This window comes from Amia ocellicauda, chromosome 2 (assembly GCF_036373705.1).
Source record: "Amia ocellicauda isolate fAmiCal2 chromosome 2, fAmiCal2.hap1, whole genome shotgun sequence".
Taxonomy (NCBI): domain Eukaryota; kingdom Metazoa; phylum Chordata; class Actinopteri; order Amiiformes; family Amiidae; genus Amia; species Amia ocellicauda.
Genome location: NC_089851.1, coordinates 23,589,282 through 23,615,003, shown reverse-complemented (window position 1 = coordinate 23,615,003; position 25,722 = coordinate 23,589,282). Strand labels below are relative to the sequence as shown.

General features: G+C 37.4%; 1 protein-coding gene across 1 annotated transcript in view; it reads right to left on the bottom strand.

The window, feature by feature from the left end:
• ankrd33ba (ankyrin repeat domain 33ba) overlaps window positions 1-25,012 on the bottom strand; it is a 34,671-nt gene extending 9,659 nt beyond the window's left edge. The window contains exons 1-2 of the mRNA XM_066721508.1: window positions 23,991-25,012; window positions 538-667 (exon numbers count right to left, since the gene is read on the bottom strand). Of these exons, the coding sequence (XP_066577605.1) occupies window positions 538-667; window positions 23,991-24,401 (541 nt within the window). The 5' untranslated portion in view covers window positions 24,402-25,012. The remainder of the gene's footprint in view (window positions 1-537; window positions 668-23,990) is intronic.
• Between the last annotated feature and the right edge of the window lie 710 nt (window positions 25,013-25,722).

Here is a 25,722-nt window from a genome sequence, read left to right as displayed (position 1 = left end):
CAAAATAATTTATCTGAAGTGTACATGGTGTATGCTGCTTCCTCACCAAACTGAGCTTACTCACGTTAAATAAGGAAGCAACTTAGATATAATTTGTGCTAAACTCCTAAATTAGGATTCTCTTTCTAGTTTTGCATATGCAGAAAGTTGTTTGTTTGTTTATTTTTATTGGATGTTTTGCTTTTACAGTGATTAACACAGAGTAAATTTGGATTGACAATATATCAACATTTTCTGCAGGAATACTAATAAAGTTCTACTTTGAATGTGATAAAATCTTTAAATATTACAAAAACCTATTTTAAACCTTGCTAAAAATGAAAAGGCATGATATAAATAATTGAAGTCTGTGACAGGAATTGATACCATTGTGGTCTTTTCCCTGAAAGATAAATTATAAGGCAAGCGAAGAACAATGCGCCTGCCAAAACCCCAAAACACAGAGAATTGTGACTCACTATACAGATTATGTAACCGTTTAACCCTCTCATCCATTTTTCGGACTTACTGATAATCAATAGTGCAGAGAAATCTTACCTGCCTGCGCCGCAGTTATGAGGGCTGTGTTCCCTTCGCTGTCTTGCCAGTTGACATCAATATAAGGACACTGAGCGAGTGCAATGACGATGTCCACAAAGCCTTGGTAACAGGCTACTATCAATCCAGTCTGAAAAATACAACAAATATGGAACAAGTTAGTTCCTTTTTATCAAGGTGCCTCAGTGCCTCCAGAAACTATTACTTAAAAAAAATCAGTCACATACTTGAACACAATGGAAAGGAAGGCCCTCTCTAATCCCTGCGGAAATAACTTGTGTTGATGCAGAATATAGAATTTAGCATCAGCTTAAACAAAGGAATTATCTTTTTTTAAATATATATTTGAAGCATTAAGCTCTATGCAAAAATATGATATTTGCTTGTTGCGTCATATTTTCATCTAATAATGGATTCTCTCTCCAAAGAGCTTTTGACCATTGTTTCCTAGTCTATTTTTCTTTTGCATATTTTATCCTTTAAGTCTGGTTCCCTTTCTTCACAGATTACTTATTGCTCCCACACTTGTGTGAACTTTGTACTGTTGATGGATGATGGGCAATGAGCCTTCTGCTTTTTGTGTTGTCAGTTCAAAGCTTCTCTGCTTCCTATTACTTAAGGATATTATCTTTAACTAGTGCTCATCCTTTATAGACTATTTTTATAGAGTTTGTCAATTTGCAGGTGATGTTTCTCTGTACTTGTGAGTTACGCTTTGGATACTATACTGTGAATATCAGGTGATGCAAGCTATTTCACTTGAATGCTTTATCTTCTTACTAACCATCAAAATGGTTGTAATTATAGACAAAACTAATAGAGACTTTGAGTAGTGTCGAAGCTTATAGCCTCCATATATTGTACCTCCTGAATGTGTCTAAGACTTGCACGCAGGTCTATCAGTGTATATTTCGTGCACCATAAAAACAATATTATACTATTCAATTCCTGCAGTACATTTCCAATACTGTTCACCACAGAAAACAGAATTGCACCTCTAAAAGAACACCAAATAAAATCAAGCTGTACAACACATCATAACACACGGTTTCTAAAACTCTTGTTAAAAGAAATTGGTAACCGCTAAACTGCCTCAGCCGGGGCATGTTTCACTGTGTCAGCACTGTCAACAGCATGGTTTGTCTGAGAAACAAAATCAAAGCATGAAAGTGAGTAGAATAAACTACACAGACCCACTTTCCTGGAAATTGAATCCCTGGGCTGTGCGTCTAGGTTTAGAGATTAATTTCCCCTCCGGTTATAATCTGAGCAAGGGGTAAACAATGGTGATCGGGTTCAAATGCCTTCAAATCTCATAGAGTTTCTTTGCTAAAATGTCCAAATATTTCAGAATACTCCAGTCCCAGTGATTTTATTTAATTGTAGTTTGCAAGGGAAAAACATGAGTTGGCCTCTGCAGACATGGTCCGAATTACATTCAGGTCACAAGTGACATCAGTCTGGCAGTCTGAATACAGAGTAGCCTCCAGCGATCACAACCCATATTACAAAACCACCCCCAAAATGTTTCCCATTTCCTCTGCTTGGAAGGCAGATTTTGGATAACAGAGGGATTAAGCAGTACAGGCAAGTACATTGAAGAGTCGAAAACAATCCAGAGAGAGATGTAGGGCCAATCAACGAGAATTTTATTACCAGCAGCTGCACATAAGAGGTTCACAGGGAAATCCCACAAACTGCCTTAGAAAAGTTATGAAGTACAAGCATTTTTATGGAGGCCAGACAGGAGAGAGAGATAACAGGACTCAATATGCTGTCCCATGATGAGTGAAAGTTGTCTTTTGTGCCTGAAAACCTATTAGGAATAACCATATATTGTCAAGCTTGAGCAAACTTGATGTATGTATAATGTTTAATATTAGGGGGGCTTGTATGATGTATTAGGACCAAATTGATAGGAAAATCTGGTTCTTATCAGACCCTTTTCCTCTGGGTATCGAGGTTGAACTACAGCACAGTATGATAGCACAATAAGACACTGACCTCGCTCACAGACACATAGGGAAAAACACGCAGTTCTTCATATATGTTGCAACTGCCCATACTGACTCCATAGAAGAACAGCATTATTTAGCCTAGGATTCATTGAGACCATCTTTTTCATGCTACATTTAATATCAACATACATGTTACCTTTGTCCCATTTTTAAACAGCAAGCTTCAAACCAACACCATACTAGTTCATGTTTTGCAAATATGTAAACATGCAAATATTTTTTGCACAATAGCGAAAAGCATACTAAAATGACATCATCGCTACACGTGCAGGGCTTACTTCATTGACAGCTGGTCGTGATTAAATGGCTGAGGCAGAGATCATGTTTAGGACACAGGGGGAGGGGAAACAGTGCTCCACTTTATTAGGAGCGGGTTGATATTTTCTTTCTCCAGCTTCATAAATTAATATTGATTGTAAAAGCAAACATACAACCCCCCCCCCCCAAAAAAAAAAAAATGGTCTCATCTATCTTCCTGCTCAGGCAAACTTAACTATGCTGATGTTTTTTCGCATACATGACTGATTTTTCCTGTGAACAATTATCCATCTTATATAAAAAGCCTGCATTACAATTGATGGATATCTTTCCAAGAACACCAACACAATTATATGAGTGAAAGGCAGTGCACCTGTCAATAAAATATTTTCTTCGCAATTCCCTAACAGTACAATGTATTCTTTTGGACTGCAAACTTCAACGAGGCCAGACAGACAGATGTATGCAACTAAAATAAAAAAAACTTCAGTGTCTGTATGTTGCACCTACATTTTAAGAAATGAGAAATGAACAGACACTGACTTAAGCACAGTATCTGATGATTTAATATTTTCCACTAAGAAAACTGAACCTTGAGTTATTTCAGCACACTGGAAAATCCACAATCTGAAGAGTGGAATATCATTTTGAACTTTAAATGAGCATGAATCAATTCTGAAAAGTATAAAAAAAAAACATCCCTGACACCAGGAACAATATTTACTCAGATTAAGGCAGGGGCTTTTGGTCGAATATGACTCTTGCCTTTGTGCCCTGGTACTTTTTCCAGATGATCTACGTTATTCTGACACAGAATGGCCACTGCATTCCTTCTCAAGTGGTTGAATTTGTTTTGGTTAAAATAGCTGGTGTTGAAAACAGCTATAGGTAAGCAGATGGTTTTGCTACTTTTATCATTCTAACTTCCTCTCAGTGATTCATGGCACCAGATTTTATTTTATCAGACATGTTTTGAATCATTACATTTATTTACATGTATGTGTTTTTCTCTTATGGTAGGAAAGATGTTACTTTAGTTCACTATGTAAAACAGATGGTGAGATGCAGTGCGATATCACATGGGTGGGGTATTCGTTAATCACGCCTCTGAGCCACTCCAATCCTACACCGAGGACAGAGAATTAAACGTGATCATTGTGCATTTTCAAAAGCTTGATGCTTTCTGGAAAACAGTCACTTTGGGGCAGAGAGCACTTTAGTAGCTGATCCATCAGTGGATTGTTAATCTGCATCATCTGCATACATGACTATGGGGTCTGTGAACTGGAAAGGTCAGAGAGCAACAGCTAGTTACACAGACAGAATACAAATGACTAATAGTCCTTTTTTGAACAGTCAGTTTCAAGTTGTCCATCACCATGTAGGATTTGACCTTGACAGCTTAAGGCCCAGCATCCTGGCACATTCCCATTTTCCATGGTCACTTAATTCTGCCACTATCATACCTTAATCCTACAGTCTGCACCATGTGTGACACACCGTAGCTATATCTATGGTCTTTACCCTCAGGCAACCCAGGCATGAAATCCTTACAAAAATGTCTAGTTGCTGCTGAGCAAAGGGAAAAAGGAAGAGAATAACAATAGAACCCAGTCACATTCCCAATCCATTTTACCTTCACCAAACACAGAAAGCCTGGCAGATCTGATCATTTTAATTGGTTATGGGCATCAATATTCCCAATGTACTGTCCTTTTAAATGACTACCTGGAAAATACTGTAGGTTGACTTTTGCAATCATTAGTTTATTAAAAATTTTGATTTAGTTTTGGACTTTGGAATTGCCAAAGTTAATCAACTCCGAAAATCACCTCTGCCTCTGTAATGCGATGGGAGAGATAAAAACAACACGTGTCTCAGAAAACATGTACCGTTAAACTGTCATAATGCTGTTGTTCTGTAGTAGCACCATCATTACTTCAGCACAACACAACGCTTACTCTAGAGGTCTCATTGTGCCTAGTGTTGCAAGAACACAATCGATGTCCACAGCTGCTCAATCGATCGATGTTGTTTCTAATCTTTGTGTAGTCACCTCTACTGATGCGTCTGCCATGGGAGATTGGAATTAAGGAGGTTTAAAATATTCTTAAATGGAACCAAAACCTAAAATGGAAATGTAATGCCATGGCCAACTTTCTGTAAGTAAAATAGCTATTTTGGGGGGGAATTGACAATACATATTCAATGTGCTAAAGTCTGGTAAAAACTAGACTTACAGTCCTAGTTACAGTCCTCTTGAAACTGTCAGAGTAATGTTAAATGTGCGATGTGGGATATAAACCAGAAGACATTACATTATTTGAAAGTGAAAAGTAGCCCATTGCTGGCGTCTGCATGGCGATAATGATTTCGTTCAGTGGTCCCCTATTGCCCAAATGGAGTAATTCTCAAAGATTGCCCATTTTTAGAAAGGTGAACATACTTCAACAGGATTACAGAAAATTGCAATCAGGTTTTCCAGCAGTGTGTTTTACCACTTTTCAAATTGATTACATCATCCAGGTTAGAGTGGCACCAGATAAAATCACATTAGCCGTAACTAATCGAAAACCGTATAACTACAGAGACTGAAAAACATCGGCACTTTTCCAGTCAATGCTCTTAGCATTCTATTACACGACTGTTCCAGAGACTTTTTGCTGATTATGTCACAGAAAGTGGGTAAAAAGGACAAAACCCACTTGGCTGGGGGAATCTCTTGACAAATGTCCGTGTCCGTGCTGCTTGGTGAACCATGCTGGCATGCTCCACCTAGTTTGGCCATCGTGATTTCGAGCTGCTCATTTAGTGCTATCACAAGAAACGGGATTTTTGTCTGCAGATTACTACTCATCCGCAATGTGAACAAAAAATCCAGCTAGACCAGCAGATCTTATGCTGGTGTTTATTGACTGCCATGAATCTTTATAAATAGTCAAGGGTGTCAGTAGATCCTGCAGATTTTGTCTGTAAATCATCACTATATTAAAATGGTGTTTACTTTAGCGTTCAACTGCCATTGACCTTTTCTGGGGGTACAAAGCTCAAATAATTATTATACAAAATAGTTGAAGCATTTATTTAATTTGAAAAGTGATCTGGTTTGCAGTTTATGTGCCATGGGATGGTCTATCTCTGCATTGCAGTAGCTAGTGGACATTAAGTGTTTCTCCAGTAAACATTTGTACACAAGTAGCTTTATTTAAAGAGCCTGATAAAGGAATATGTGTAATCATTTTCCATCCACTCCTTAAAGTCCTATTTTCAGTGTCTTCTGACAGTTTGGCAGGTGGACAATTTCTCACTGGAGCAACTGTGCAACAAAAAGGAAAAACAAACGAGAAATATTGAATGATTACACCTTCTTTAATACTGAATTACTATTGCTTTTGTAAAGTTTTAATATAATTAACCAGTCTGCTTAAAACACATATTTTTGTCTTCTGGTATATTGAGAAATGTAAACTGATTGTAAACACTTATCTTAACATTTATATTTTTATGAAACTAAGCAGTTCCCTATGAAAACCATATTTGAATATTCACTCACAAAAAGATAAGTTAAAAATGTGGAGGATAACTGTGAAAGTATGTCTGCAGCAGAGATATTGTTGAGCTGCTCTTGGTCTAACCAATTTCAATTTAAAGATAACGTGAGCCTGTTAATTACCAAAACTGGCTTTCGTATTTTTGTAATCTCATATAATGGTCAGAGACTCCTTACAAATATCAAAATGGCTGCAACTAAAGTACTTATCTGAGTGCACTTTATCTTTGCAAAGCAGACTTGTAAATGTATACAGATTTTAGCAGGTGTAAATGTTCAAGCCAGATGGCTGAGATATGCCAGCTCATTTTGTTCTGCATCATAAAAGACTTCCAGTGAACTTGTCCTCAAAAGTCATGAGCCTGAAATACAAAATAAATATGTAAATCCTACATAAAAGAGTTTAAACGTAAAGGAGATTCTATAAGGCAGTGGAAAATACATGAAAATCCCCATGGCTACCCAAACAACGTTTGCTGACTGTCTACAGTTACTTACCACCTTAAAACTGACCTAACCCAGAAAAAACTAATTACATTCACAACTATTATGGCAGATTTCAGGTTTCATTAGTATTGATGGCATTACTTTATTTATATATTTGTTAATTACATTGAAAACTTGATTAATCCACTGCTATTCCCCACCCCCAATATTGCTACGTGGGCAGGATTGGATTGAGACTATCAAGACAGAACTCTCCAGTAGAATTAAGCAAATTAAGCAATTTTATTCACAAATTAAACAAATACAATCTTGCTCAGTAAGCAAAAATGAAAACAGTCACTTCCAAAATATAAATAATGGCTGTAGCAAAACTCTACATCTCCACTAGCCCAGGTATTACTGCTGCTTCCATCAACTGCTGCCTTCACAGCTCCTAATTCCCTTCATACACTGCAGTTCTGGCCTTCAATGTCCTTTTCAACTGCTCCACAATAACAACTCTACACAGTGCTGAATATCTACGTGTATAGCCTTTTGAACTAGCTTCAGAACACTCCACTCAACTAAGATAATTCTAGCTTTTCCCATACAAGTCAACAGAGCTAAAGCCAAACCCACTTAGAGGACTATGTATGAGTTTGAAAGTAATAGAATACAATCCAGATACAATGCAGAGAACACAACTAAAGAACAATCTAGAACATTGTATTATCAGAAAACAGCTTTTTATCCTAATACAAATGTCTAGAACTTTCTAATATAGCTGTAATAATGCAACCAACTGCACTTTTCCATATTTTGATTGTTAACAATGGAAAGGTTTTAAAGCAAATCTGGTATTATTTAATTCCAAAAACAAATCTGAAAATGCATCTCTCTATCTGTAAATCTACAGTGAGGGAAAAAAGTATTTGATCCCCTGCTGATTTTGTACGTTTGCCCACTGACAAAGAAATGATCAGTCTATAATTTCAATGGTAGGTGTATTTTAACAGTGAGAGACAGAATAACAACAAAAAAATCCAGAAAAACGCATTTCAGAAAAGTTATAAATTGATTTGCGTGTTAATGAGGGAAATAAGTATTTGATCCCCTATCAATCAGCCAGATTTCTGGCTCCCAGGTGTCTTTTATACAGGTAACGAGCTGAGACTCTCTTAAAGGGAGTGCTCCTAATCTCAGCTCGTTACCTGTATAAAAGACACCTGTCCACAGAAGCAATCAATCAATCAGATTCCAAACTCTCCACCATGACCAAGACCAAAGAGCTGTCCAAGGATGTCAGGGACAAGATTGTAGACCTACACAAGGCTGGAATGGGCTACAAGACCATCGCCAAGCAGCTTGGTGAGAAGGTGACAACAGTTGGTGCGATTATTCGCAAATGGAAGAAACACAAAATAACTGTCAGTCTCCCTCGGTCTGGGGCTCCATCCAAGATCTCACCTCGTGGAGTTTCCATGATCATGAGAGCGGTGAGGAATCAGCCCAGAACTACACGGGAGGATCTTGTTAATGATCTCAAGGCAGCTGGGACCATAGTCACCAAGAAAACAATTGGTAACACACTACGCCGTGAAGGACTGAAATCCTGCAGCGCCCAAAAGGTCCCCCTGCTCAAGAAAGCACATGTACAGGCCCGTCTGAAGTTTGCCAACATCTGAATGATTCAGAGGAGAACTGGGTGAAAGTGTTGTGGTCAGATGAGACCAAAATCGAGCTCTTTGGCATCAACTCAACTCGCCGTGTTTGGAGGAGGAGGAATGACCCCAAGAACACCATCCCCACCGTCAAACATGGAGGTGGAAACATTATGCTTTGGGGGTGTTTTTCTGCTAAGGGGACAGGACAACTGCACCGCATCAAAGGGACGATGGACGGGGCCATGTACCGTCAAATCTTGGGTGAGAACCTCCTTCCCTCAGCCAGGGCATTGAAAATGGGTCGTGGATGGGTATTCCAGCATGACAGTGACCCAAAACACACAGCCAAGGCAACAAAGGAGTGGCTCAAGAAGAAGCACATTAAGGTCCTGGAGTGGCCTAGCCAGTCTCCAGACCTTAATCCCATAGAAAATCTGTGGAGGGAGCTGAAGGTTCGAGTTGCCAAACGTCAGCCTCGAAACCTTAATGACTTGGAGAGGATCTGCAAAGAGGAGTGGGACAAAATCCCTCCTGAGATGTGTGCAAACCTGGTGGCCGACTACAAGAAACGTCTGACCTCTGTGATTGCCAACAAGGGTTTTGCCACCAAGTACTAAGTCGAAGGGGTCAAATACTTATTTCCCTCATTAACATGCAAATCAATTTATAACTTTTTTGAAATGCATTTTTCTGGATTTTTTTGTTGTTATTCTGTCTCTCACTGTTAAAATACACCTACCATTAAAATTATAGACTGATAATTTCTTTGCCAGTGGGCAAATGTACAAAATCAGCAGGGGATCAAATACTTTTTTTCCCCACTGTACATATCTGTATATCTACCTGTCTACCCTTATGAAATAGAAGCACTGTAAATCATTTTAGATCCCCCCCAAGGTTTCAGGAGTTTTCATGACACCTTTGTTTAACAGCTTACACATTTTGTAAGTGTTTTCCAGGGTTGCTGTTTCAGTGTTTTTTCCAGCAATTGCAACGTTTTTATCACTACAGTGTGTTAAGAAAATAAAGTCAACGAGTGTGTGTTGTGTGAAAGAAAGAAATGTGTGCACGCAGACAAATGTTTCTGAGAATCGATGATCTAGAGAGTGTGGAACAGCACACAAGGAAAAAGATAAGTATTTCTGACACAAAAGACACTTTTTGTCCAATTGGATTTTTTAATGTACGTTAAATGTACATTTCTTTTAAGATGAACATTGTTAAAAGAAACGGACAACAAAGAAAACAAAAACCTACAAATGAAATGGTTAGGCATGTGGCATCTGAGCAGTAATGTCACTCCCTTAGACTTTCAAGAGTGTACTAATCCCATTTAAATTGCTGTCCAGTCTTTTGGTGTAGTGAGTTTCACACTCATTTGCGGCTTGAATGCTCCGTTTCAATCTGAGGTCCAACTGAATATTATAGCAAACAGATAAATCATTAACATGTCAGCAACCTCTCTAAACCAGTGACACAGTTAATCATATAAAGTATAAAGTAAGTCAATCCAAAATTCTTAATGGACACTTTCAAAGTCATGGCCCTGGAGCTAAGCCAGCTTTGTATTTGTGCTTCTACCAAGACATTTAACAGTTCACACGGCAAAGTAAACCCTTAGCATGAGAAGAGACAATTTCATTCCAAGAAGCCTTTGCCATTTAAAAAAAGTAATTTCTCAGTTCAAGAGCTATTTAGCCTGTGTAACAAAACAAACAGATAATTGCAGTCTGTTGTGATTACAAATAAACTCATTTAGGACACTCTTTTAAGCTTAATTCTTAATTGTTCAGCAGAGAAACAGATCGATTTTTCTCTTGATTGATGTTTTTAACTCCCCACACATCTGAAGACGCTGAGAGAAGGAGCATAGGAACCATGATGAGTATGAATTGGCATAGTTGAAATAATAACGACTACAACAATTTTTTTGTTTGAAAAATAACAGCTCGTATGTTTTTAATTTTCTGGATAGAGTTAGCAGAAACTTAAATGCTATATTTTAGCGGTTAAATATGATTGAATACAAATGCTATTCAGCTCAACTCTAGAACTTTATTATATGCAATTAGCTGTAGGTAACTTCACATATTTCCATTTAACCAAACATTTGGCTAGATCAAGTGAAAATACTTGTATCACTTGTTCCTATTCACAACTTCCAATTTCCCCAACCAAAACAAAGCCTTTTCAGTGAAAGCGGGTGAAGCAACACATCACTTGAAGGAGGCAGGAAAAAGTTTTCACAAATAAACAAATTTTGAAATGTGGTTCTGTTTGTTTGAAGCTGTGTGTGAAACCTCTGATAGTAACGAATCACACCAGGATGTGGATCAAACTAAACAGACCGAGACCACTAGTAATCAGGAAGGGGGTGGGGGGTGTTCGCTTGAAAGCAAACTCAGTATGTTTGTGACACCTGTCCGCCAATTTGTTTGCAAGGTGAAAGTAAACACATTCTGGTTCACTTGGAAACAAACCACTCCACATAGAGAACCAACCTGTGGCAGTGACGTACTCAAAGGCAAGCCCAGCCTTGTCACTTGTCAGCCCTACAAACTACTACAAAAATGTAAAGATTTTCATAATCACCTGGTTGTCTGAGGCTGAAATACAATCCTAAGGTATGGTAAGGCACAACTCTACTAGGCCTAACTATTAATTTCACAAATAATTTGCTTGTTAAATATCTTAAGGATATATAACATGTCTGTTTCTGCCATGTCTTTTTCCCATACTTGTCACTGCTTTTAATACACCCATTTCTGGTATTTCCACTCAAAAAAAACTCTTCAGCAGAAGTTTTCTGGTTGGTGCATAATGGCCCTTGCTCTTGTTCCCTTGGGAAATGGGACAGCTCTTAAGAAGGAGACCAAAAAAGGGAAGATAATGTGGGAGTGGTGGAGCTGCTGCCTTTGTGCGATACAACGTTGTATTAGTGAGATAATGCTGGCAGAGCAAAGACTGCAGAGATTAATTTATTTTATTAACCATTCAAATTAAAACCCAGAACGCGATATAAGAAACACATGTTCGGAACCAAAAATGTAATTTAAATCATTTCCACATTCAGTCATCATTTTTTGGGTCCACCATTATAAAGAATATCCCATACAGTATATTCCAGTTAAATAGCATTAATCATCTCTCTCATTTTCTATTGCCCTCTTTCTCTCTGTATGCATCCCTCTCTCTCTCTGACCCACTAACCTGTAAAGAAAAGTTCTGTTTTCCATTAAAAAGTCAATATTCATTGCTTTTGTACACATCCCTCTTACACAGAAAAGCTCAATGAGCCGAGATTATTTCATTTCAATGTGAGCACTGTGCTATCTTTCACAGGCTTACTCACATTCATGGAAAAGCACAAAGCAGATTTGTGATTACAACAAACCATTTCCATGTAATGGCTTCATGGGACTAGAGTTCTATTCATACTTCTCATTCACACATATTGGTCATATGCCAAATTGAATACAGATTGTTGCCCACAAAATAACATTATAAAATAAGCATACAATATAGGCTCAGGGACACTGTAAATCAGGCACAGATAGTTTCACATTAAATGCCTTCCACTTTTCAGAGGCTTAATGTGTTTGTGCACATCAAAATAAATACTCGTCAGCTCCCCACGGTCGCAGCCTATGGGAATATTCAGTGTATGCTAAACACACTAAAGTAAAGGTGACAGAATCTACCTGCAGCTCTAATCCTGCTAACTTATTCTACACCCATCTTCCTAAAACTCTGTAAAGTAGGCTGCATATTTATAGCTCACATATTTACATTCCACTGAAGCAGAAGCATGCTGATGGAAACCTATTGTCAATTCCCCAGCAGATAGTCTAACATAAACTTTCTGTTAACAATCTGTAGCTCATCAAATAAACAGTCAGGTCTAATTTAGAAAGGAAAATCCATCCAGAATTGATTAATTCTGTAATGATTTCCAAAACAAACCAGCCCCAACAAGACTATTCAAGGCCAGCTCTGTCTGTCTTCACTGTTTTGGAAATTGGACATTTCGACAGCTGCTGGACATAACATGACATTAGAAGAGTGAATGTTATAAGCTTAAAGTATTGTATACAGTATGAGTCATACAAACAACTTAAATAAAAGTAAACAAGTTCAAGTTTACAGAGCTTTTTTTTTACAGTATTATTATTTTAATGATAATGCCATTGCACAGGAGAAAAGGTATTTTGGTTAAAAAAATATATTTTTTATGTCTCAGCATCCATTTCATTTTTCCTATTTTTAGTTCACAATATTGTTTCTATTTTTTGGGAAAATGTATCAGCTGTATACATTATATGTACCTTAAATTATCCCACAGAGAAAAGCATGCAGAAGTATTTCTATCATTTCTAAAAAAAGGAATATAAATAAACCCTGTCTGTTTTACACAGCTTTAGTAGCAGACACATAAAAACATGCACTACATTATTAATTTAATATTCACTGATGCCAATTGTCCTTGTTCCACTTCTGAGACGCTCATTCGCCACATTTGCCACTTTACACGTACTGTGCCTCTAGACACACAGTCTCGATGGGAGGGTTCACCATTCTCCATCCCAATTCAAACCAGGCAATATTCCCTTTTTTTTATATATCTTTTTCTAGCAGAGCCCAAAACATCATAACATCCCTTATCCCTCACTACAAACATTTCTATCTCCTCCCCGCTAATATCACCATGTTTCTTTATCCGTCTTTAAAGCTTAATTTGTCTTCAGAACTAAAAAGGCATATTTTTAAGCTTTGTATGCCCTCTATTTGAACTCATACTAAGAGGAATGCTTATATCTCTACATGATCTGTACATAAAGCGATTATGAAAACAATCTGCATATGACACAAATAATCAACATTTAATCATTTTGCAAAACTGGCATTTATTGATCAATTATCATTGTCAGCAGCTTAGTTTTATTATGTGTTATATATTCACCCTCGGCATCTAGCTGGAGCCAAATAAAAACTAACTCTGTATGACAGCGGGCTACCAGTTATTAAATTACTGTTTTTGGGTTACCATAAAACTGTGTCATGTGAACACCTTATTCCTCATAGTTTATTGCTACGTTTTATTGCAGCTGTTCAAAGCAATATGCGATACTAATCTATTCCCCATTAGACATGGATTCAAGTCTAGTCAAATAAAGTGGTAATGACATCAAAGAATTACCCAGAACATCTGGAATAGGTTAGGAAACAATTAAGAAATATCAAGAAATTATAGGTAATTTCTGTAATCATGTTTGAGGCTTTGTCCCAAGAGGAGCGTGGCATGAATTTCCCTGACATAAGTACTTTATATTTTGAAACCCAAAGCTGAATTTTATTAATGTCTTACGTTAAATGTTGATCATTACAAGTTAACAGGCTCATCTTTCACTAGACAAACGCAAAAGGTTTAAACATTTCCATAACCTAAAAAAAAAACTGTACCTTTGCAGTCTTGTACAAGCAATGAACACAAAATGTTAAAATATTTAAAAGAACACACATGAAAAACAGCAGTACATCCAGATATGTAAGTATGACCATATTTAGTGAGATGATTGCAGCCTTTTCCTGAGGGATTTACTTTACTTTGTTTACTTCGTTTTCTAAAACATCTGCCACATTCCTAGATTCATCCATTCAACAAGTCAGAAAAACAGACTAAATATAGCAAAGCAGTGTGCTATCTGTGTTAGTATTGAAATCATATGCTTTAGTTGAAACTCACACTTCAATCATATTATGTCTCTATAAAAACTAATGCTAATCAAAGACTTTACATGTTGTATGCTGTATATGTATGTAGTCCCAGTACAGTATCTTATTTATTATCTTTCCAAACGTATCAGGTGTGTCTACAATCTGCAGATTACACATAATCTTGTTAGTAAACTACCCACAGTGTTAGTGTTACTCAATATAACCCCTACCTGGAAACTTAGTCACTCACCCAGACAGTTTATAACTTCAACTGTAAAGGCTAAGCAGTCTGACCCTAATAACAATGTATTCTCTCAGGTGGGGGGAGTAATTTAGAAGACGCCACAATTAATGTGGTGTCTGTGAAGCTATGGAGATGTATGATTATTTTGGCATGTGTTTCATAACCCTGACACACTTTGTCAGATACATTTCTGGTTGATGGATTTTAAGTGCACCCTGTTTAGGGAGGAAGGTAGCATGTTTTTGTGAAGGAAAATACAAACTGGAGCACAAAATAAATGTGGAGGTGTTCTTATACTGACATTGGTTTAAAATGAATGGCCACTTTTTCCTGCATTTGCATTTCACACATCAACAAAACACTTAAATGGATCACATATTTGGCTTCAAATAGGTGTTAATAAAATACTTTAAATACAAATTTCTAATTCTTGAAAGGTGGTGTTTTTTGGGTTTGTAATGTTGTCTGTCACTTCAACATTTGAACAGAAACCAATAAATTAAATACCTGCTATTTTCCTACCACATATGGCTTCTATCTTATCTCTTTTTTTTTAACTGAATGATAGGTGCATAAAATAAAATAAACACATGAATATAAAAAAAACAATACAGAACTTACTACTGCAACAGATGGTGTGTTCATTTCCTTCATGTTCATGTTCCTAATACGTGTTTGTCGTATAATTTTTGGAGCATAGCTTACTCTAGCAGATTCAGTAAAGAAATATGTGTGTCCTTATTTCATTGTTGTTCTGTTCGCATTCCCTTTTACAATATACCTCCTGGATCTAAAGACCCTGAATTGTATATTGATATAGTGACCCTGCTGCCCTCATTGTGGTTATATTCATATCCATGAGGCATGTGACGGCTAAACCAGGTAAGTAGGTAACCTGCAAAGCCCTTGCTCTAAAACAGAAGATTATGTCATAGATTCAGAGCACCACGTATCTGTTGGCAAATCCCAAAGCAAAGTTTTTGTTTTTGTTACACTACAGAAAACTGCCTCCTTAAATTCAGCACAATGCTCTTTTGTTCTACTCATCAGAGAGCTGGAATTGATTCTATAATTAATCCCATAAGCAGCAATAAAGATGAAATGTTATACCCTTCAGTGCACAGAGCTATTTGCCTGTAGATAATTGTGTTTTTGTGTGTAAGTGTATAATTCTATTCTTTACACTATTTTTACAGGTATTCCCCCACTAGCTATTTTGGCAGTAATTGTGTTGTACTTAACCTTGATCGAAGTTTATCTTCAATTCACATCTTCCAGAAGATCTCTGACTGGGGGAGGTGGGGCAAGGGACTTATTTGTTTGTTTCTTTTGCATTCATTTTCTCAAATTAAAATATAATGAACACAAAGGAATACTTCAATTCATTTAATTGCTTATTGTGAATTGTGAATCCTCTTCAACTTTGCATCTCATTTTCTATGTTCAACTTGTTTTCTTGGAGAAAGAGGAAGCATGATAATTGTCTCTTCTAGTCTCTTCATTTCCAATCAGAACACATTCTAGTGTTAACTAACATTTTCTATTGAAATACAAATCATACTCTGCTTACTAGACAACATGGGCTACAGATACATGTTTATGCTTTCTGGTGAAAAACAAAACACTCTACACTTTAAAAGTTTGCAACTATTAATCATTTAGAAACATGTGCATAAAGATAAATAAACCTGACTTTCTAGGGGCCAGATTAAATCTAAGAAATGACACCACTGATAACGAAGTACAGCCATTGTGGTGTAATAACTCTGTTTTTAATCTTGGTTTTCAGCATTCAGACTTCAGAACTAATATCTGAATCTATGATACATTATAATTGATTTTATCTTTTAATATTATTTGATCCAACCATCTATTTTTTATGTTGTTTTCACTTGTCAATGTGTTACACAGTAAAGGAATAAGAGAGTGCTGCAAGTTTATTTAGTAAATGTCAACAGACAAAATATAAAGCAATTATATGGGATATTAGCAAGGGCAGAAAGTAATGTAGTAAATAACTGAATATGGTTCTGTCTACAACAGATGGCTCTAAAACCACAATAGCTTTCATTTAAAACAATAAAGTATCTCTCAATATCTCCTGAAAAAGGTATTTTATTGCTTGTTTACAGCACACTGATGAATCTGTCTGTGATTTTATCATTTTCAAATTCAGACATGCTGATTCAGATATCATTACTTGCACAACCATGGTTTTATATTCCATCTTAATACCTCTCATTGATTGCCCTTTGCTTCTCATTAAAAAGCAGATAGGTGGATCTGACCCATGATCTCGGCTCAATGAGTAACAACCTGGACTCTTATTATTAAATTATTAACAATATGATTAATTGCAATCCCTTTTCTTCCACGTGAAAAGTAAAACATACGAAGATCTGTCTGACGTGTCATATTTGATTCTGTATCTAGAACCTTATTTTCACTGTAAGGAATCTCACAGTGCCCCTGGATTTAAAGACACTACACAATGGATATACACTTATTGCTTTTGCTAGATTAGGGAGGCCTCATTCTCCCACATGATCCCAGCACAATGAAACGTTCAGCCCCCTGGGGACCTTGTCCAGCCACATGCAATATTAAACTGAAACAAACACAGGTATGAACACCAAAAGGCATTCTTGTTCACTTCAGTTTCTGAAACACATATACTGACAACTATAAACGTAACAATATAATTGTGAAGACATTTCAGTAGCATGGTGGCGCATCAAATATTCACGAGACTGAGTAAGTGTAGCCACAACCCTGGGCATTTCTCAATCGGTCACCAGCAATAATTCAGATTCACCCTTCATTTCGATACCAGGCTGGGTTTACTGCCAAATCATATCCCTTATCAATAGGTTTTCTGCCACCCAAAAAAATAAAAAATGTTGGTAAATAGTTTGGTAGAGAAGTGAATAAATGAAACATTTTGGGGGGTAATTTTTTCAAATTTTCCAGAGTTGCAACAATATTTAATTCCCTCAAAATTCATTAGCACGCACGAACCAGCAGCAGTAAAATAGCTCAGGTATACCATGTGTGTATTAATTTAATTTAATTTTTCCTTCGGAACAACATTCCGACTACTTGTAGCCAAATGATCTAGTGGGCTTGTAAAGAGACCCCACTGGATCAGCACTCGATGTGCAAATGATAGTCTGTCCTTAATGTATTTACAAAGAAATTGAAAGAATGCTCTCAGCTCATTTTCCTTGCTTAGTCCCAGACTTGACTTTACTTGAGCCCTTTCTCAAAGGGTTCTTCAGCACCTCACAGCTCGTGTTCAATGTGGCTTCTGCATGGGTCTCATGGCACCTTTCTGATATTAGTGGCTTAAAAATAATAAATGCAGCCATTAGGTGTGAGCAGAGTGTTATGATACTTCAGCATCATGCCCCACTTGTGATGTACTGACTGTCTTTTACTTCATTTAAGCTCACTTTCCACTTGTTCCTTGATGTATTTAGTTGCTTTTATCCTGTGAGTGAAATGCATCACTTTTCTTTCAAAATACATTGGATATGGCTAGGGGTTATGCTACTTGAATTCCCTTTGGACTTCCTGAGTTACCATGAATGTGATATTAAAAGCATGTAGAAAGTAGTCTAGTATAAAGTACTAAGCATTAATAATGAAGGTATAAAGAAAGCACATTAGACCACAATCACATATTCAAAATGATTTCCCTTAGTTCAGAGGAAACGGATGAAGCATAACCCTTGCCCTAATGGGATATTTCTTATCAGACATTAAGGGATAAGAAAATTCTATAAACTGCAAACAAGGCCATCTATTATCTGCAATACACAATCAATATACACTCAGAAGTAATTTCAAATCTGATCTTGAGAGAAATGCTCACTTTTCCTTTATGATGTTCTTATAGTCACTTGGTTAAAATGCATATCAATGTTTTATTAACATTTAAATCCATGTGGAATAATTAGGATCTAAATATCTCCTAATGAAAAAGCTAAATTAAGTATGTACGTTTGGAAAATTATACGTTAATTAGACTAATGGGAGTGAAAGAGCAGTTGGATATCAAAACACAAAAACATGAGAAAAAACAACAGAGAGAGAGAGAATACAGAAAGCTACAAAATTAAGCAGGATTAACAACATATTCTCTGTTAAAAATACAGAGTTTAGGTGTTCATTTTTAATATAATTTATACTAAATGCTGATACCATAATTGAGAGGATGTCATCAGTGAAAAATGCCCTAGACTATGACCACAAGAGTTACGGTGAAAGGCCATAGACCAGTATTAAAAAAAAAAAAAATGTAGAAAAAATCATGTAGTATTACTTGACTGTCAGCAGAAAATGAAGAACTGATGTATTTCACCATTAGTACTAATCTGAGAAATGCTGTAATTTTCTTTTGGCATATTTACTGCTGAGTAACACAATATGATTTATTGCCTGTTTTCATAATTAGATATCTTCCAAAAAACACATTCCTATTCTAATGAAATACCATAATACTTAATAAATAAATGCTGCTCTCAATTTTGCTTTATGTTTTTCCCACCCCAAACTTCCTACCCCGAACCCATTCCTTATGGTAACTGGATTAGCATAAATTACACCCCAGGAAAAAAAATTATAATCATTCTCATTAAAATGCAAAGGTGATTTATCACATATTCTAGATTTTTCCAGTGGAAAAAATGTGATGTAATCTTAAGTGCACATTACCTTCATAGTTTTGTTGTTTTGAAAAATATTGTACCTTCTAATTTTGATCACACAGATGTGTTATATTACTGTCCACATGTATTATTAAATGTTTTAATTTCAGCTCGACTGGTGTCACAGTGGCATACAGACATAACTGCACGAATAGTGAGTGCTGTTGTATGAATTAATAGCTAATCCACCTTTGTTTTAACTCCTCTCAGATAGCATAAAAGTTGACATAAGAAGGGTTCCTTTTAAAACCAGTAGTACTTCTAATAGAAGCCAACTTTGAATAAGCACTTACCCTGTGTTTAAAATTATAAAATAAACGCTACGGCATTTATATAAGATGATATGGTAAATTGAACAATGCAGGTCGCCTCTTGAGAAGATTGTTGTAGAATTACAGAGAGGTAGGAGGCTATCTAGGGCAATTCACTTTATTGGACAGGGGATCTATCAAATACACTGATTACAGGTGGGGTAGATCCTTGCATGTATTAATCAAAAGTGTCTTTATTAGGAAAAACACTTACAAGCCAAAACCAACTGATAGAAAAGTCTGGATCTCTTATACACACCAAAATGTAGTGATTTCATGGACCCCAAATTAAATTACTTTCACCAATAGTCGGTCTTTGAAATAAAATAAGCAGGACTAAGTCAGATCTGTGTGTAGATCAATTAATTGGCTTTTACAGTGTTATTGACCCATCAGCTTTAGCTTCCTTGGAAGTAAACTGAAAGGGTGAAAGCAATTGTTCTGTTCATTGGTTCTGTATAGCTCACAAAGCTTTAAGGGACCTGTTTTTTATTGTCCAATACAACACTAATAGGCACCCATTCTAGTATTTTACAAGTATTCAATATTCTATATATTCAACAATGAGACTAATAGTGATGGAAAAAGCAGGTGTCCAACTAATTCTTAAAGTGCAAAAGGACAAATTTATATATAATGTATAGACTGGACAAAGAAAGTTCTGCAATGCAATGTTGTTGACAAATGGCAAGACATAAAATATGCATTAAATAGTCATCCTTGGCCTTTAATTGTACTACTGTCACTGCATCCACCTTCCTAATGAATTGAGGAAAGGAGTTCCACAGACATCTAAGACAGCTGAAAAACAAGACAGCTAACATCTAATAGAACCAATAACAAGGTACAACCAAGAGAGCAGACTTAACGAAGACCCAAACAATTGAATTAAGACAGATATAAACAATCAAGTAAATATCAGGAGGCTAGTGTGAATTCCAACTTCACAAAACTGTCCCTTGTCCCCAAACTTTTTAAATGTCATTGTTTTCAGGTATGGGTCTGCTTTATGGGGGAATTTGCATGTCAGGTTAATCTGAAAAGTGCTTTACAGTGAGGGAAAAAAGTATTTGATCCCCTGCTGATTTTGTACATTTGCCAACTGACAAAGAAATGATCAGTCTATAATTTTAATGGTAGGTGTATTTTAACAGTGAGAGACAGAATAACAACAGAAAAACACCCCCAAAGCATAATGTTTCCACCTCCATGTTTGACGGTGGGGATGGTATTCTTGGGGTCATTCCTCCTCCTCCAGACACGGCGAGTTGAGTTGATGCCAAAGAGCTCGATTTTGGTCTCATCTGACCACAACACTTTCACCCAGTTCTCCTCTGAATCATTCAGATGTTGGCAAACTTCAGACGGGCCTGTACATGTGCTTTCTTGAGCAGGGGGACCTTGCGGGCGCTGCAGGATTTCAGTCCTTCACGGCGTAGTGTGTTACCAATTGTTTTCTTGGTGACTATGGTCCCAGCTGCCTTGCGATCATTAACAAGATCCTCCCGTGTAGTTCTGGTCTGATTCCTCACCGTTCTCATGATCATTGAAGCTCCACGAGGTGAGATCTTGCATGGAGCCCCAGACCGAGGGAGACTGACAGTTATTTTGTGTTTCTTCAATTTGCGAATAATCACACCAACTGTTGTCACCTTCTCACCAAGCTGCTTGGCGATGGTCCTGTAGCCCAATCCAGCCTTGTGTAGGTCTACAATCTTGTCCCTGACATCCTTGGACAGCTCTTTGGTCTTGGCCATGGTGGAGAGTTTGAAATCTGATTGATTGATTGCTTCTGTGGACAGGTGTCTTTTATACAGGTAACGAGCTGAGATTAGGAGCACTCCCTTTAAGAGAGTGCTCCTAATCTCAGTTTGTTACCTGTATAAAAGACACCTGGGAGCCAGAAATCTTGCTGATTGATAGGGGGTCAAATACTTATTTCCCTCATTAACATGCAAATCAATTTATAACTTTTTTGAAATGCGTTTTTCTGGATTTTTTTGTTGTTATTCTGTCTCTCACTGTTAAAATACACCTACCATTAAAATTATAGACTGATCATTTCTTTATCAGTGGGCAAATGTACAAAATCAGCAGGGGATCAAATACTTTTTTCCCTCAATGTACATCGAGTCACCAGAGTATATATGTTGGAAGTTTCAAATCTTACAATCAATAGGTTCTGCCAGCTCTGTATCAACCTAAAGGCTGATCCGTGTTTTCGTTTTCTCACTCAGGAATGTTCTGCAGTATTCTGCTTTTTTCATTAAAATGAGCAACTGGCAGGATACGGTTTTGGCCTTCTCAATATAACATTACACTTCATAATTAGCTGTCAACAATAGCTGCTTGTCAAAAATATCCCATAATTAGTCTCCTTGGATATTTCTTAAGCACTCTGCATTCAGCATTACTCTCTTAAAGCCTGACATTGCCTCGTTTTTTAAAAGGTTGCCTTTGTTGGAAAATCACACAGCTGTCTGTACTGGCATTAATCGGTAAATACTGCAATTCACGGGAAAGTTAAGGACTTCACAGGTAATAACTTTTTTTTGGTAAAGAGAGTGCAATGTTTTCAAATGTTTAATTTTAAACAGGACCACTGTAGAGACCGTAGCATATTATTACTGACTATCCACTAGTGTATCCGATGTACAGCATCTGAGGTTCGATGATACACTCAGGATATGGAGCCCAAAACTCAACTTAAAACTTAAACAGTAGCTTATCAATGGTTGGATGAAAACTGTTTAGATGTAGAATAGTATGGCTTTTCTTAAATCTCATTTTATGTGTAGAGAAAATATGTATATGTACTGTTTATTTTAAAACCTTTGAACAGCAATTGGATTATGTCTCTGATGTCTGCATCTGTGAATGTACTATTTAGTCATACAGAAGGATAGGGATAATAGTTTCAATAGAAAAAGGTCAACCTTTGAAGATTCTGTTCTTTCATGGAGAAAATCAACTCTTCTTACATATTTTAAATCCCAGGGTTATCTATCATGAACACTCTTAAAGGGAAGATAGAGCACTCAATAGAATGATTGGTTTATATATACTACGTATATACGTATCTGTGACTTTTCTGTTCTATTCCATCATTTTAATAACTTTTAAAATGTAAAATAATTACATCTACTACTACTACTGCAACTGTAAATAGCCCAAAGAAGAGCTCTTTTGTTCTTCATGTAGTGACTTTTCAACACTTACAAGATGGCGGAAGGACTGCATCTAAAGAACACAGGATTTGTCTTCCCAAATGTATTGTATTATTAGCATTAAAGAAATAAAGACGACAAATACCACTGATATTAGCCTTTATTAGAGTTATTGAAATGAAACAGGACTCAATATGGCAACACTGTAAATAATTCCTGATAGTCTTTTCCGCTTAAAGTCTACTATAAAATCCCATCCCGTCTCAGTGTCTCAGTGAACAGAGCGCCATACTTTCACACTACCACTGAACACAGCCGCTGCGGGGAAGACAAATCCGGTGCTCTATAGATGTACCCTTTTCTGACATCCAATAAGTGTTGAAACGTCACATCCTGAAAAACAGAAGAGCTCTCCTTTGAGATATTTACAGCAGCTATGATTGTGATGAAAGTAACTCTTTAAAGTTAATAAAATGATGGAATGGAGCAGAAGCATCACGGATACTTTACTTATACACTCCTACTAACACATATAAAACAATTATTTTGGAGGATGTGCTAATTACACATTAAGTGCTAAATAATCTCAATTGATTTACTTTTTTTAGAAGATACTCCAGAGGCTTACAGTGTAACCCTTGCTTAACCCTTAAGTGTGATGTAGGCCCATATGTCAAAAACATTTAACAGGTTTCCATAAAAAAACAAAAAAACAGATCCCAATTTACCAAGCATGTGTGTGTGACATATCAACCTATGTGACTCTGTGTCCCTAAGTGATAAGATAAGAGGTTTATCTGGAGTGGCACGATGACACAGAAAAGACATCTGTGGGCCCAGACTGATGTCACTGAAGTTGACAACTCTGGACAGAAGTCAAAGCCTTCTTATGAAATAACAACAGTGAGAATTTTACAAGATGTCACTTGCTCTTTGCTTTAGCCAACAAACCATCAATGTAATAATGCTACTACTAATAAACCAACTATTATAACAACATCAGCAAAGGGTGATTATTACCTTGAAATACATTTAAATTACAATTGCATACATACATACCTATAAGTTATTCCTACACAAACTTTTTTTGCAATGCAGTGAACTGATTTAATGTGGATTCTGCTAATTCAAATACTCTATATTCTATCTCAATAGCTCCACATGGAATTGGTTCCAAATAATTAAATACAATTCAAAGAAAAAGTGTTGCAAAAACAGTGTGAAAACAAGCCTAGTCATATGACTGAGACGGATTTCAACCAACTTCAAAGTTCAAAGAAGAAAGGCCATGGGCTGGGCTAGGGACCCCTGCCTATACTATGAATATTATTACGCTTATTAGACTGTTATATTGAAGTCTACAGCTGTATGGTCTGTGCACAGTAACTTACCCTGTTGTTCTTATCGGTCTTCCTCACCTCCTCCTCCGTCACCCCCTGTCGGATCATGATCTTCACTATCATGGGGTTGTTGGTGCAGCACGCCTGGAAGAAGGACAGCGGCTCCGGGCTGTCCGGGGTCGGTCCCCGCTCCTCCTCCGACTGGCACAGGTCCCCGGGCGGGTAGAAGGAGTCGTCCGAGGCGATGCTGCGGGTGTCGGGCAGCTGGGAGAAATCATCATACTCCTCATACTCCTCTTCCTCCTCGTCCAGATCCGCCGAGCCCAGGTACTGGTCGCTGTCCGAGTCCGAGGAGGCAGCGGCTGCATCCAGCCCTGCGCCTGCACTTTTACTTTGCTGAACTTGCTTTAGTTTGACAGGAGAGGGTCCTCCTCCATCCCTGTCGTCCGCGATCAGCACCATTTAACCCCTAGTGAAAAGCCCCTGGATAATGAAGTCCGCACTCTGGGGACCTGGAGGCGCACATCCAGGGACGGGGCTTCAAACCGGCGCGCCACTCAAAGCGCTCATCAGCAGCACTACTGCAATAGCTCAGGTCTGCTACTACAGCTCTCCGGCAAAAGTCATGTGTATCCAAAGTATTAATCCTTTCATTATTTAGAATTTGGAAAGCAAAGGATCGAGCACTTTATAATATATTTTTGCTTACAAAGTTTTGGGAGCCAACTTATTCCCAGTTGCCGAGCATCCACGGGGGTCCGTGTTTCAGCAGATTCATTGTAGCTACTAGACTGGCATCGCAAATGCAAGTGTCTTCCTTCTCTGGCAGGAATGAAACATTGCTGGGCTAGACTGAAAACACCTCATTTGAAAAAAAAAAAAAAGCACCTCCTGACAAAACGAAAACCAAACAAAACACGCTTGTTTTCGGCGACATCTTCAGCAAGGAAATCCCTCAGAAGTTTTGTCTCCAGCTGGAGTTTCTCGCAGTTGTCATTTTGGGAAATCAGGCAGCCCTGAAGAGAAAGTAAAACTGCGGCCACGGCACACAGAGAGACATGTACAAAACTGCAGCTCCATAATCCGATTAACCTCTCCCTCCCTCCCTCCCTCCCTCCCTCTGAGAAGATTGAATCTCCAGCTTAAAATGTTGACATCAGGAATGATTTTATAATGGCCTGCTTTAACTGGAGCAACCCGTGGTGTCCATAGGTTTTACAGTAAGTCTTACTGTACTTTGAAAAGCCCCGGAATAAAAAACTGAAACTTGTAAAATAATCATCACAGTGATGGTAATAATACCCGCTGCAGAGGTGGGAGTAGTAAAAACCAGTAGGATGATTTTTATAATCCAGAGGCACAGATCAGATAGGCTGCTCACACTATTTGGCATCTCTTAGCTGTTGCACACATGATGCTGTAGTTGAGTCCAGGCACACACGCCCCTGGGAAAGTCCAAAACTTGATCACACATTCAAAGCCAATGATGAGACCATTTCTCAGAAACTCAGTAAACAAAAACAGACTTTTCTGTTTCTTTTCCATTTGCTCAATACATGATCACCTATTTTCTCTTTCTATGTGCATCTTGTATGGTAAAGGGTACAGTAGCAATTCAATATTATGTCACAGCTATTTTCTTTCTTTCCATTTGTTTGTTTTTGCTTTTCTATATTTTGTCTTCTTTCTCTTTGAGGAATATTTGCTGGAAAAGGTCATTACTGGACCCCAGAACCTTTTCAAAGTCACCTATAACACAGGGGTCCATGGTCAGGGTGATAGA